Source organism: Anabrus simplex, chromosome 10 (genome assembly GCF_040414725.1).
Source record: "Anabrus simplex isolate iqAnaSimp1 chromosome 10, ASM4041472v1, whole genome shotgun sequence".
Classification (NCBI taxonomy): Eukaryota; Metazoa; Arthropoda; class Insecta; order Orthoptera; family Tettigoniidae; genus Anabrus; species Anabrus simplex.
In genome coordinates this window covers 69,389,442-69,403,237 of record NC_090274.1, presented here as the reverse complement: position 1 = coordinate 69,403,237, position 13,796 = coordinate 69,389,442, and the positions used below count along the sequence as shown (strand labels likewise).

Here is a 13,796-nt window from a genome sequence, read left to right as displayed (position 1 = left end):
TGAGAGAATGACAAAAGTTATCAGTGATTCAAAGGTATTGTACAAAAATAATTGGCCCTCCACTTTGGATATCTGCTATGGTGATGAGAGTGTTGGCAACCTTTGTGACTTTTTCCACACGTCAGACAAGAGGAGGTACATTAATGCTTTTGGAAAGTATGTCGAGACCAAGGAAATTCCAGTGGAGCTGATGTCTTTAATCAAGACTGTACAGACCATTCCCATCTCTTCAGCAGAAGCTGAAAGAGCTTTCAGTACGATGAATGAGATACACACCGAAAAGAGATCAAGGCTGCTGGTTGCAAGATCAAGTGGACTTATTTTCGTAAGCAGCGTTGGACCTCCTGTGCATATATTTAATCCACAACCAAATGTCAAGTCATGGCTACGAAAGGGGAGACGTTCAGCTGATGAAACAACTTGTCGGAAACATGAGGGCGCTAATTTTGACACCCAATACGAGTCCATTTGGAAATTGCTGAATTAATAAGGTGAGTTCCTGTAAATATTTTGTTCCAACTAAATCACTGCATATGGCTTTTAGTGCCGGGTGTGCCCAAGGACAAGTTCGGCTCGCCAGATGCAGATCTTTTGATTTGACGCCTGTAGGCGACCCGCGTGTCCTGATGAGGGTGAAATGATGATGAAGACGACACATACACCCAGCCCCAGTGCCAGTGGAATTAACCAATTATGGTTAAAATTCCTGACCCTGCCGGGAATCGAACCCGGGACTCCTGTGGCCAAAGGCCAGCATGCTAACCATTTAGCCATGGAGCCAGACACAGAAATCAGTATATCGAGAGAATTAAAGATTCATTTCACTGTAATAGGGACAAAAAACCAATAGATGTTATAGAACTAAATGCCTTTATTGGTCTCTTTTAGCTGGAGTTAACAAAAGTAACTGGCAAAGCTTGGAAGATCCATGGGGAAGTGATGGGGATGGTCTTGAAAAATTCTGCCTTGTAATGAACATCAAATATTTCAAATTCATTATTTGATGCCTTGAGACTCGCAAAGAAAGGAGAAAATTAGTGATTCTCTCAGTGACGACCAATCAATTTTTGTGATATAAAATCTTCAGCAATTTGGGTTATTCCATGTTCAAAGACCAAATGTTGGGTTTTTAAAATGTAACTGAAGGACAATTACTGGTACCTCCGCATAAATTCCCAAGAGTTAGTTCAAAACACGTTTCATATTAAGTGAAAACTTAATGTGATCATTTTGATACACCGCACCCGATCTCGTTCCGCACAACACCGTGTCTGACAGGCTAAGTTATTTTAACGAGACAAGACAACCAAAAATTTCAAGCTGCAGAAATGAAGTTCCTAGGCACCATGATAGAGAAGATCAGGAACGAAAAGTCCGAGAGGAGGTGGGAATGGGAAACTCTCTACTACAAAGGATCCTGAAAGCAAGACTGAAGTCGTTTGGCCATGTAAGAAGGATGAGTGTAAGCAGGACAGCACGAAGAGAATATGAAAGAGAAGTAAAAGGAAAAAGACCAGTCGGCAGACCCTGAGGAAAATGGACCGATCTGGTGAAGAAGGATATCGAGGAGAGAGTACAAGATTGGGAGAAGGTTACGAGAAAACAATGGTTCAATGACAGACAAAGGTGGAGTGGTCTCGTACACCACACCTGGGCTGCTGGAGATGGTCAACGATTATGATGATGATGAATATTTATGTGACATAATATCGAAAACTGATTTGTAAGTAATTCATAGTTTTGCGTAAAATCTGGTCTTCATGCTGATATGCGTCTAACTGATGAATATCTGGGCATCAAAAAGACTCCACCCTAGAACCCTTCATTAGCACACCACCACCAGATAACTTTACCAGTGAACCGGTATTTACAGCTATAAATTATGTGGCGAGGTCGAATCAAACAGCTAATCCTCTACAGACGTGTCATTGGGATTTTCTCATTATACATCATGTTCCTGTCTTTTGTTGTGTATTTGTTCATAGTCCCACAAAATTAATTATTTATTTAATCCATTTATCCTCCAGGGTTGGTTGTCAACCCCGACTCAGCGAGGGATCCCACCTCTACCGCCTCAAGGGCAGTGTCCTGGAGCGTGAGACATTTTGATCGGTGATACAACTGGGGAGGAAGAGGACCAGTAACTTGCCCAGACGACTTTGAACAGGGACCTTGTGGGGTGGGGATGGGAAGATTGCAAGGGATAAACAAGGAAGAGAGAAGGAAGTGGCTTTAAGTTAGGTACCATCCCGGCATTTGCCTGGAGAAGAAGTGGGAAATCACAGAAAACCACTCTGGGAATGATTGAGGTGGGAATCAAACCCCCTCTACTCAGTTGACCTCCCGAGGCTGAGTAGACCACCTTCCAGCCCTCGTAAGACTTTTCAAATTTTGTGGCAGAGCTGGGAATCAAACACGGAACTCTGGGGATGGCAGCTAATCACACTAACCACTACACCACAGAGGCGGACCCCTTTCCATTACTTACTTAAAATGATGTGTTTACACAACTCACCGATTTACAATCTGGTTGTAGTTCCGACTCCACTCTTTGAGACACTGTCCCGGAGGGATGTGACCAATCACGTGCACCTTTTCTCCATTCTTCTCCGCTAGATGTAGCTCGTTAATGAACCACGCCAACATGTTGCCAGGATCGGTGCTATTGAGAAGTAGCCACCTACAAGGATGGTGGAAAAAAGACTTGAATAGAATTACAAAACATCTCACTATGAAAATGAAATGTCGTATGGCTTTTAGTGCCGGGATATCCCAGGACGGGTTCGGCTCGCCAGGTGCAGGTCTTTCTATTTGACTCCCGTAGGAGACCAGCGCGTCGAGATGAGGATGAAATGGTGATGAAGACAACACATACACCCAGCCCCCGTGGCATTGGAATTAACCAATTAAGATTAAAATCCCCGACCCGGCCGGGAATCGAACCCAGGACCCTCTGAACCGAAGGCCAGTACGCTGACCGTTCAGCCAACGAGTCAGACATCTCACTATGACAAGCAATGAGCAAAAAACATTTCAGCACTAAAATTCAACAAAATGGGAAGTCAGAGAAGTTAGTAAGACAAAGAACAACAACAACTGTTTTCTTGACATGGCAAAAGCCCAACAGCTTATTATCATGTCTACAATTACGGGGCGTTAAAGGACCAATCTAAATATCTATATACAGTATATACAATCCCTATTCAACCGGGTGAGTTGGTCGTGCGGTTAGGAGTGTGCAGCTGTGAGCTCGCATCCCGGAGATAGTGGGTTCGAACCCTACTGTCGGCAGCCTTGAAGATGGATTTCCATGGTTTCCCATTTTCACATCAGGCAAATGCTGGGGCGGTACCTTAATTAAGGCCACGGCCGCTTCCTTCCCACTCCTAGCCCTTTCCTGTCCCATCATCACCATAAGACCTGTCTGTGTCGATGTGACGTAAAGCAACTTGTAAAAAAGCAATACCTATTCCGTCTGTCATTCACAGTGATATTGAGAAAATGAGAAGGTTTCAACAGTTGAAATTTGTACCAGTTATGTCTTCTTTACACAAAAAAGTTCGATGAAACTCTCATGAACACGACTTTGATACTTTTTTATGGACAAATTTGTTACTGTCAGTGAATTTGTTGTCTCATCAACATGATGACATAAATACACAGCTATATCTGTCGGCATGAGGTAGAGCTACATACATCCTAACTTCTGTTGCCTTCCACAGAAACCAGTACCAAATGTACAAAAATCGTGATGTTTTAACAGAAATGTAAAACCTTCACGCAATATATAGTATTGAAAAGGTGGAACTTACCGTCCTTTATTTAATGTTCCACAGATACACAAGAACTCATTTATCTGGCCCTCATTAATCTGGATTTCCAGTTTATCCAGATCTAAAATAATGAAAATTTATTTTTACTTGTACGGTATTTCTTTTATGGGGTCGATTATTCTTGAATGCCTTTACCGCCAAGGATAGTTGAGGACAGGAATTGGAAGTAAGTTGGCCGCTGTCTATCAAAGGTACTGTCCCAGCATTCGCCTGGAATTGAGAATGGGAAACTGTGAGTTCTTTGACACATTTACACGCATTCCCAGATGCTCGGACGTAGATGTGAAACGACGTAAATGACTGGTTGAAAAATGACAGTTATTAATGATAGATGAATAAATTATTGCCTCTTGTTCCTCGGCAGGTAATGACGAGAGTCATGGTAAATTCGAAAATGAAACCGGCGCTCCATCAGAAGAAACAATGACTCATGTAGATGCAACAATGCAGCTGGACAAACGGATGGCCTATTTAGAATCCCAGACTAAAAACACACCGACAGAACTGATCCTTGGATGTTAGTAAAACATCTTCATGATCATGCTGCGTGCAAATGCTATACAAATGTAAAACAGGAAAAGCTCACTCATTATTTTAGTGCATAAAACAGAGCCGTAAATTTAAGAAAAGTGTTCTTATATTTTTTTGTACAATTGAAAAATCCGGATTTTTGATCATCCAGATCAGTTCCGGTCCCACCAAATCTGGATAAACGAGGTTCTTGTGTATTGTATATGGAGAAAATGGGAACATTCGTAAGTTAAAATGGTACCAGATACGGGTTACAAGAATATTGCAATGAAGACCATCATACTTGAACTATTTAGTGAAAATGCTATCTTTCAGTGAAATGAATGAATCTTTTTTTTTTTCTTTCATTTTTCTCTGTTGATAAGCACACAATACAGCAGCCCACTTGGTGGCCACAGTCATTAATGTGTCAAATTTACATAGTCTGAGACCGTGGTTAGTCAGTTCGAGTCCCATTAGTTGAAAATATTTTTACCATCAGAATGTTGGCTGGCACGTGAGGGGAGGTGGTAATGTGAATGAATGAAAACCTGTAACCTGTTTTCCAGTCAGTGACCGGGTCAGGAATTGGATAGGAATTGTGCCGGCTGCCAAAACCTGTCGCACTCCTCTGGGGCAATAATTAATGACTGACAGATGAAATGAAATGATAGTGGAGAGAGTTGCTGGAATGAAAGATGACAGGGAAAACCAGAGTACTCAGAGGAAAACCTATCCCACCTCCACTTTGTCCAGTACAAATCTCACATGGAGTGACCGGGATTTGAACCACAGAACCTAGCAGTGAGAGGCCAACGCACTGCCGTCTGAGCCATGGAGGCTTTTTAGGGGAGATGGTAATGTACAATTACTAATCATTAAAATGCGTGCCAAAAGTCTGGATTAAATTCCTAACATCTCTGCAGCGCTATACGGAGGGCATACGACGCTGTTGATGGCGATTCGTTTTGGACAGTTATATGTAGCTTTGTTAAGAGTACACAATTCCATGGACATCAAAGTACAACTCCTAGCTACAACTCCACTCAAAATGGTTTAGGAAATACTACTACACCTGTTTTGATTCCATTTGAATGCCCTATAAAATCTGGAAAGTGTAACTTTTATTCATAAGATATATTTTTTATTTATTTAGTACCTTTTTTTTTTATAGTGGCAAAGTTAGGGCTCGAGGACCTCTCTTACACTTAGCCACATACTAATCAGTATGTTAAATAAAATACTGAGGTACTTAAAATAGTTAAAACTACATAAATTAATTGAATTGAAAATAAATGTAAATAAATTACTAACTAAAGTAATATTAACATTAATTAATATTAAAAACTCTTGAAAATAACTAATCCTCAGGCACACACACATTCATACTTCAACCATTCAGTCAGCTGTCCTCAGCAGGTGACCTTAAATCTTGGTAAAGAGCTAGTTTCTCTGACCTGAGCTGGCAGGGAATTCCATAATCTGGCACTGGTCACTACAAATGATCTATTCATTTTATTTGTGCGGTGCACTGGAATAGAAAGAAAGGATCTGGAACGTGTATTTAAGTTGTGAAATGATGACAGAAATATACAGTGGCTGACTTTAGCTAACACTCCAAACACCAATATTAAAATGTGTAGCTGCCGTTGTTTATCAGTAGGGCTCGGATGTTTAAGACCTAAAAATAGCCCAAATAAGCAAGCAAATATGACCTAAAAAGTGATGAAATATGACGTAAAAATTACAAAATATGACCCGAAAATTATTAATCTAAATATGGCCATTAAAAATAAGTTATAAATCGTAACGACAATTCCTTTGTTACATGTTTGTTAACTAAATTCTTTATTCTTACTTTCATATTATACATCTTTAGCAGTTATTCACAGTCTTTTGTCCTTGATTCACTTATCAAACATTTGCGAATACATACCTATAAATATCGTCAGATCACACAACAATATTATACTGTACTTTTAGAAGAATAAGTATGTTTTCTTTTTATTTATTTTTTGAAAGTGGTTTATGGTTTGTTGCATGTTTATTCAATAATGATTTCATTAGGATTAAAGTATAATTATATTTGAGTTGCGATTTAAAAGTCCATGTGATTGTTGTACTGAAAGTTCAACACTTCTCACAATTTCAATACCTGTATGAATTTCTAAGCTAGCAGCTTCTAAACGAGTAATTGCACTCGATATAATTCCTAAGTTCGACGTAATATATGTCATTCTTTCTGAGAAACTGTTGGAAAACAATTCCTGCGCAATCTTGATGCAAAATGCAAACTTGTGTCCTCATCCCGAGGTGCCGCAGCTCCGTTCAGGCGCACCCCCATTGGAGGTGAGCTGCATGCACCATTTCAACCACATACCAGCCCTCCTGCCATTCTTAAATTTCTGGCAGTACCGGGAATCAAAACCGGGTCTCCGCAATCTTGATAGAAGAGGCAGAATATTCCACTTGTATTAACCGCAGATGTGATACCGAGAAGCAGTTTTGTGAATGCTACTTCGCATTCGATAAGTTGAAGATGATTTTGCACAGCTACAGCTATCGTCAAACCGCCGAAATATGACGCTTCTACGAAAATAGCTCAAAATATGACCTTATGACAAAAAGTAGCCAAAATATGCATTTATATGACAAATAAAAATCACTTTATTATGACGATAATCACCTGATCTGCACCAAAATCCCATCAGGCAAGGAAATAAAGACAAAGTAAAAGTGTGACTTTTCCTAAACATCCGAGCCCTATTTATCAGGCTTCAGTCATGAGAGAGCCTGATAGTATGGGGTGATACGAACATCGTACCTGATACTGTAAATAAATCGCAGACAGGATTTCAGTGCTTGTTGATGTTTAAGGGTTTCTTCTTTCATCATGTCAACTAAAACAACATCACAGTAATCAAGAAATAGGGGGAATCAGTGTCTGTATTAGTTTGGCCTTTAGCTCAAATGAAATACATCCCTCTGCCGTTTGAGAGGGTGAAGCATTTCAAAAATATTTTTATGAATTTCTTTTGTGTGATCAGACCAATCAAGTGTTTCATTCATAATTACACCAAGATTTTTAACCATTTTACTATAGAGAATAATGTTACCATTCAGTAGGATAGGCAGGATTGCAACATTGTCCATGTAGAATTTCTGATTACTTTATATATAATATTTCTTTTTTTGCTATTTGCTTTACGTCGCACCGACACAGATATGTCTTATGGCGATGATGGGATAGGAAAGGCCTAGGAATGGGAAGGAAGCGGCCGTGGCCTTAATTAACTGGTGTGAAAATGGGAAACCACGGAAAACCATCTTCAGGGCTGCCGACAGTGGGGTTCAAAACCACTATCTCCCGATTACTGGATACTGGCCGCACTTAAGCGACTACAGCTGTCGAGCTCAGTATATATAATATATAGTAAGTTTGACTGTTGAGGACAGGCTTATGTACTAGTCGTTATATATTATTCGTATATTCTATCACATTGTGTGACCACAAGCAAATAACCACTTTTGTCCCATTGATAGCAATAAACAAACTCAATATTGCCTTACCCATTCTTACTGAAGCCGTACAAAGTGTTCAGAGAAATGATGCGGAACCCTGGACGAATCTGGATACTATAGAAAGCTCCATGGTTCACTGAAGGGTCCGAATAGTTCAAGAGCATCTGGGACCACCGATTATCGAGCACTTCGTAAAGCCACGATATGTTGTTGTATGATGGCGATGGAAAACTGTCGACAAACAAACAAACAAACAAACACTGTGTTGTGAGCTCTACTGTAATAGAATACTGTGACTTGTAAGGCCTGTAAATATCAGAATTGTTTCTTCTGTATCACTAGCAATACATACAAGTTTGGCGGCAGAGTGTCGTGATTGCCGAGGGCTGGGAAGATGGGAGTGTTCGGGAACACTTTGCAGAGCATGTCGACAGTTTCCTTCAGCACCGCAGCATAGTCTTCCTTTGATACATTCAAAGAGTTGTGGGGATATGCGTCACCTGTCCAAATAACATAGTCAATGTCCTGTAAGAAGACATATACATTGTTAATTTTAGAGAAAAATTAAAAGTTTTAGTTAGTTTTAGTAGAGGAAAGAATGGACTGATGCATTGTCATCAGAAGCAGGACTGAATGTTGGGTATAAGAAAGAGAAGTTCAGTGTACCCTGTCTAGCCTTTGCTGATGATCTCGCCCTACTGGCCAACAGCATGGAGGAGGCTACTCACCAACTACGGTACGCGCCACAATATACAGTACTCATTTTTGCGCAGTGCGCAGTGCACATGCGCACGCCTGAGCGTCTGCGTGTTGTTACATCGCCATGATGAATTGTTAATTGTGTAAAGAATGTTGTGCTCTGTGATTGGAAGTGACAATGGGTCTCGTGACAGAGGAAAAAGTGTTTATAGTGGAGTATTATTTTCTGCTCGTACGGAAACGGTTATCAAGGAGGGCCGAGTTTAAAGTTAGTGGCGGAACAATATCGTGAACACTTCAATAAGCCAGCACCTAGCAACACAGTTATGCTATCTATTGTTAAAAAATTTCGTCGTACGGGTAGTGTATTGTGTCAACGAAAGGGAAGGTCTGGTAGGCCAGTAACTGTGTCCACAGATGAAATCATGGATGTGTCCTCAGTCAGGTGTTGCAGTCTCCAAAGCGAAGTCTTCGGTGAACAGCCCTGAATTTAAACATCAGCCCTACGTCACTTCGACGATTGTTTTAAGACATAGGTGGATTTCCATACTGAATACAGGTTGGGCAACGACTGACTGAGCATGATAGGCATGTCAGGGTGGAATATTGTGCACGATTTTTGGCCGTGGTGTACGAGGATCCTGATTTCTTGTTTAACGTGTGGTTCTCCGACGAAAGTCACATTTACTTGGACGGTTTTATCAATCACCAAACAACTTGCTTTCTTGGTTTTGAGAGGCCAGACACTATAGTCCAGAAACCGCTACATAGTGTGCGTGTGACAATTTGGTGTGCAGTGTTAGGAAACAGTGTGCTAGGTGCGTATTTCATAGAGAATGATGATGGTGCACCTCTTACTGTTAACCAGGAACGCTATAGGAACATGGTGATCAGGCCATTTATTCAGGATCTCAGAAGGTTTTGTCGTGCCTGGAACATGCAGATGAATAGACAGTGGTTCCAACAACACGGGGCAACCTGCCACACCGCTCGACACACTATGGCTATGCTGCAAGAAACCTTTCCAGGACGAATAATTTCCTGCGGGGCTGAGTTCCCCTACCCATCACATTCTCCCGATCTCACACCACCTGATGCTTACGTGTGGGGAATGTTAAAGGAACACATTTTCAATTGTCCTGATCCACCCAAAACCGTGCCTGCATTACGTCAGATGATTGTTTCATTCTTCGGGACTCTGTAGCAACCTATGTTCCAGAATATGTTGGAAAATCTGCGTGATCGTTATGAACACTGCCTACAGCACAATGGAGCACATTTTGAACATGTACACTATCATCCCGATAATTAAGGTAATGAGAATAAGACCAACATAATTTCCAGTACTGTATATTTTGGCGTATACTGTACAAAGACTCTACAAGTATTGCAGCAAAAACCGGCTTGAGGGTTAACATATAGAAGACGGAGTTAATCACTAAAATAAAGCAAGCTCCTTCTACAATCCCACTAGGAACAACATGATAAGTAAAGTTCCTGCAGTCAAATACTTAGGAGAATGGATCTCAGCAAGCGAGAGCAAAACTTTGACCATGGACGCCAGGTGCAGCAAGTTAGAGATGGCCTGTCATTCCTATAAAAGCATCTACAGCTCAACGTACCTCTCCAAGAATCTAAATCTGAAGCACTTCAAATCAGTAGTGAGACCCTCTGTACTCTATGCCTCTGAGTGCCTCTTGATGAATTGAAAGCGCCCACTCAGGAAACTAGAACTTAAAGAGAGGAAGGTCTTTAGGCGGATACTAGGAGCCATAAGAGAGGAGGATGGCACCTACAGGATCTGGCATAACAACGAGCTCTATGAACATCAGGAAGATGTAGTCACATGTATGAAGAAAAGGCGACACTTTCTGCGGGCACATGAGCCACCTGAAACTCTGCAGGCTCACCAACAGAATCCTCACAGTGACAAGTAGGGGAGAGGCTTCCAAGACCAGTAAAATCAAACCTAGAGGAACTACAGATCCCATTAGAGACCAGAGAGAAGTGATCTCAGTACCAACAGGCCATCTTACAGGGGGTCTTCATGCTGTCCCTCATAAGTAAAAAGAGTAGAGGGACCACCTGACCTAAGTGGACAAATGAAAGGAAGCAGGCACACAGCCAAAAAGAAGCAGAAGAACATAGCTAAGAGTTAAGACGAGCCCTGTGCTCCCTAGTAGGCCAAAATGAACCAAGAAAAAAGAGGAAGCAAATACCACATTCTATTTGTAATAGTCTTTACCCTAGGAAAGATACTTTGGTTGTTTAATACAGGGACCATTAAAAAAAATGTAAACACACTGTAACCCATAAGCGGACTGTTATGCCAGTACAGAATAAGTTTTTATTAATTTCACCTCTCTAACTTGTGAACCACGTGCATCCCTTGCTCCTACTAAATAACTATGAACTTGCTTGTCTCGGGAGCACAAAATGAGTGTTGTTTTTGCTCTTCAAATTATTTAAACAACAACTAAAGAGGATAAATGTAAACATACATTAAGCCCAGATTAACAATGACAGTTACCTATTTACCAGTTATTTGCTGCTTTGCTGGTATTAGTGACACTTGGTAAGATAGAGATACCATTAGATTGCTCCTGTCTTTGTGATTGTTTAGTCCGCCCTGTCAATATATTATCAATATTTGATTTTTTACATGTTTCACACGTACATGTTTCCCTTCATCAGTGCTTTCTCCATCAATATATTGGGTGAGTTGGTTGGGCAGTTAGGGGCACACGGCTGTGAGCTTGCATCCGGCAGATAGTGGGTTCGAATCATTCTTGTCCTATTAACCATTTCATATCATCATTTAAGGAAAAAGAAAGCGATAATCTTCGTCTTGCTCTTTCTTATTCTTCCACATTTTTTGACTACTGGACTACCATAGAATAGGGGATTCATTTTTTCACCCTTTAGCCAAAAAACTGTTCCTTTTTTTTTTTTTTTTGCAAGTCGCTTCACGTCGTACCGACACAGATAGGTCTCATGGCGACGATGGGACAGGAAAGGGCTAGGAGTGGGAAGGAAGTGGCCATGGCCTTAATTAAGGTACAGCCCCAGCATTTGCCTGGTGTGAAAATGGGAAACCACGGAAAACCATCTTCAGGGCTGCCGACAGTGGGGTTCGAACCCACTATCTCCTGAATACTGGATACTGGCCACATTTAAGCGTCTGCAGCTATCGAGCTCGGTCCTCTTTAAACAATAAGCATCATCATCATTCTCAGTAGTCCCCCTTTTGGACAGAAACCAAGAACATGAGGGAGGGTTTCTATCTCTGAATAATATCCACTTCAATTTTTTTTTGTTTCTTTCCAGAAAAAGGTGCTGGTACCGCATACCATTTCATACCACCACAGAAAAAGGACTGCAAAAAAAAAAAAAAAAAATGGATCCAAAATTTTTGGGTTCAGCCTTCTTCAGTAGAGGATAGAATAATAAGGGTCCCTGTTGGCAAGTAGATGCTGTGAAGAGGCAGACAACAGAATGGGAAAAAGGAGCAGTTATCTAATGTTAATGCTGGGTACTTCTGGGCTGACTGAGCACCAGTTGATGTTCAACTTGGGAATAACTGAGGGTGAGAGAGTGAGAAGTTGGTGGTAAATGTTTGAGGACTTTTAAATACTCATCAAGCATGCCTGGTGTCAGTAGTGGCAGTTAGGGGGAGGAAACAAAAATACGGACAACAAAAAGTACCTGGGTTATTGGGATATAGCGGGGAGGGGGGGGAGGGGATAGGGGGGGTATATATATGTAAACTGGAAGAAAAACTACAAAGTGGTACATTTTTTATGCTCTCTGGGCGAATTTCCACAGAGAGGTAAAGGTTTTACCAATTTAAGTGTGGTAAGTCCTTTAGAATACCAGAGAGCGCAAAAGCATTCCTCGGCGAGCGAGCGAAAATTGCCGGGAACGCAATAGCGCTCCTTACGCAAGCTGTTTTGTATTTGCTTGTAGTTCTTAGTTTCCGGACATATAGCAGCACAATGCAGGTGATCTAGACTCTTCAGATCCTGTAGTTTCTAAATCTACCACAACTATCGTGCCAATCGCTTTATTTACGGAGATATTATTTTATCAAAGCTACTTATATTCTGTACACCGTAAAAGTTTGTGAGTAGGAAATTGGCCGCCTCTGCCGCGCGCGATGTGTTCGAAAATGATGACGATTTAGCTGAATATATTAACGGACTCTGTGCCAATGACGACTATATTGTGTCTGATGAAGATGTAGCTATATCAGGCTCATGTAATAATGATGTTGGTGATGTTATTTCAGAGACAGGAAGTGAGTGTAGCAATGACATTCCACAGTACAATAAACCTCGTGGTATAGTCATTAATGAAAGTGACAGTGATGCTGATTCGGAAAGTGACGGAAATGAAGACAGTGTAGGCCGTGATGCAGGCAGTAATGACAACAATGCCTACATGCATAACACAATGTCCAGTGAAGTTTCAGTTGGAAATGACACACGGTTCGAGCCCTCCCCACTGTATCTCGAAACACCCGGTCATAAAATATTTTTTAAATTAGAAACTTTAGTGCCTAGGTTATTGAAATTTTGCAAATAGTGAACCAGGAGCATGTATCTGCAGACAATAATATTTTTCAGTGCATAATTTTAATTTTGGTTTGTGTTTCTTTATCTCAATTTTCTTTTCCAATTTTTATTTTGATAATTGTTAAACTAATAATTTTTTATATGTTATAGCATTAATATAACATACCTTGTGACTTTAAAAACATGTAAAGAACCACATTTTCTATGATAAGTTAAAATGTCAGAGGCATATCTTCAATAATAAGAAAGTTATAATGATTTTACTGAAACATTGCAATTTCTTAAAAATAAGCCTGTTATTCTTTGCATACACCACCTATAAGCGACTGGTACTAAAAGGGTCAGTTTTTGAGATATTGATCCAAAACTAGAATACAGAATAAAACTTTCACCAAAGGAACTATGTTACACAAGTATTACAATTAAATAGAAGTATGGCGTGAATATACAACTAAAAATCATTTAGTATTTGACTACACACAAAGAAACTAACAGACAATAAAGAGACTGCCTGCCCAGGGTTGCCACCAGACAAAAATGTTTTGTACTAAATTCTGCCCTAAAAAAGTACTAGATTATGGGAAAAAGGTACTAATTTTTTTTTTTAATAATGGAGTAGGATTATTCACAAAGGCAGTATAGAAAACAAAGTATACTT

The 13,796-nt window shown here is 40.5% G+C and overlaps 1 protein-coding gene across 1 annotated transcript in view; it reads right to left on the bottom strand.

The window, feature by feature from the left end:
* The window catches only part of LOC136882247 (sphingomyelin phosphodiesterase), a 106,702-nt gene that overhangs the window by 43,531 nt on the left and 49,375 nt on the right, over positions 1 to 13,796 (bottom strand). Inside the window, exons 8-10 of the mRNA XM_067154800.2 lie at positions 8,218 to 8,390; positions 7,914 to 8,096; positions 2,516 to 2,680 (exon numbers count right to left, since the gene is read on the bottom strand). Coding sequence (XP_067010901.2) covers positions 2,516 to 2,680; positions 7,914 to 8,096; positions 8,218 to 8,390 — 521 coding nt within the window. The remainder of the gene's footprint in view (positions 1 to 2,515; positions 2,681 to 7,913; positions 8,097 to 8,217; positions 8,391 to 13,796) is intronic.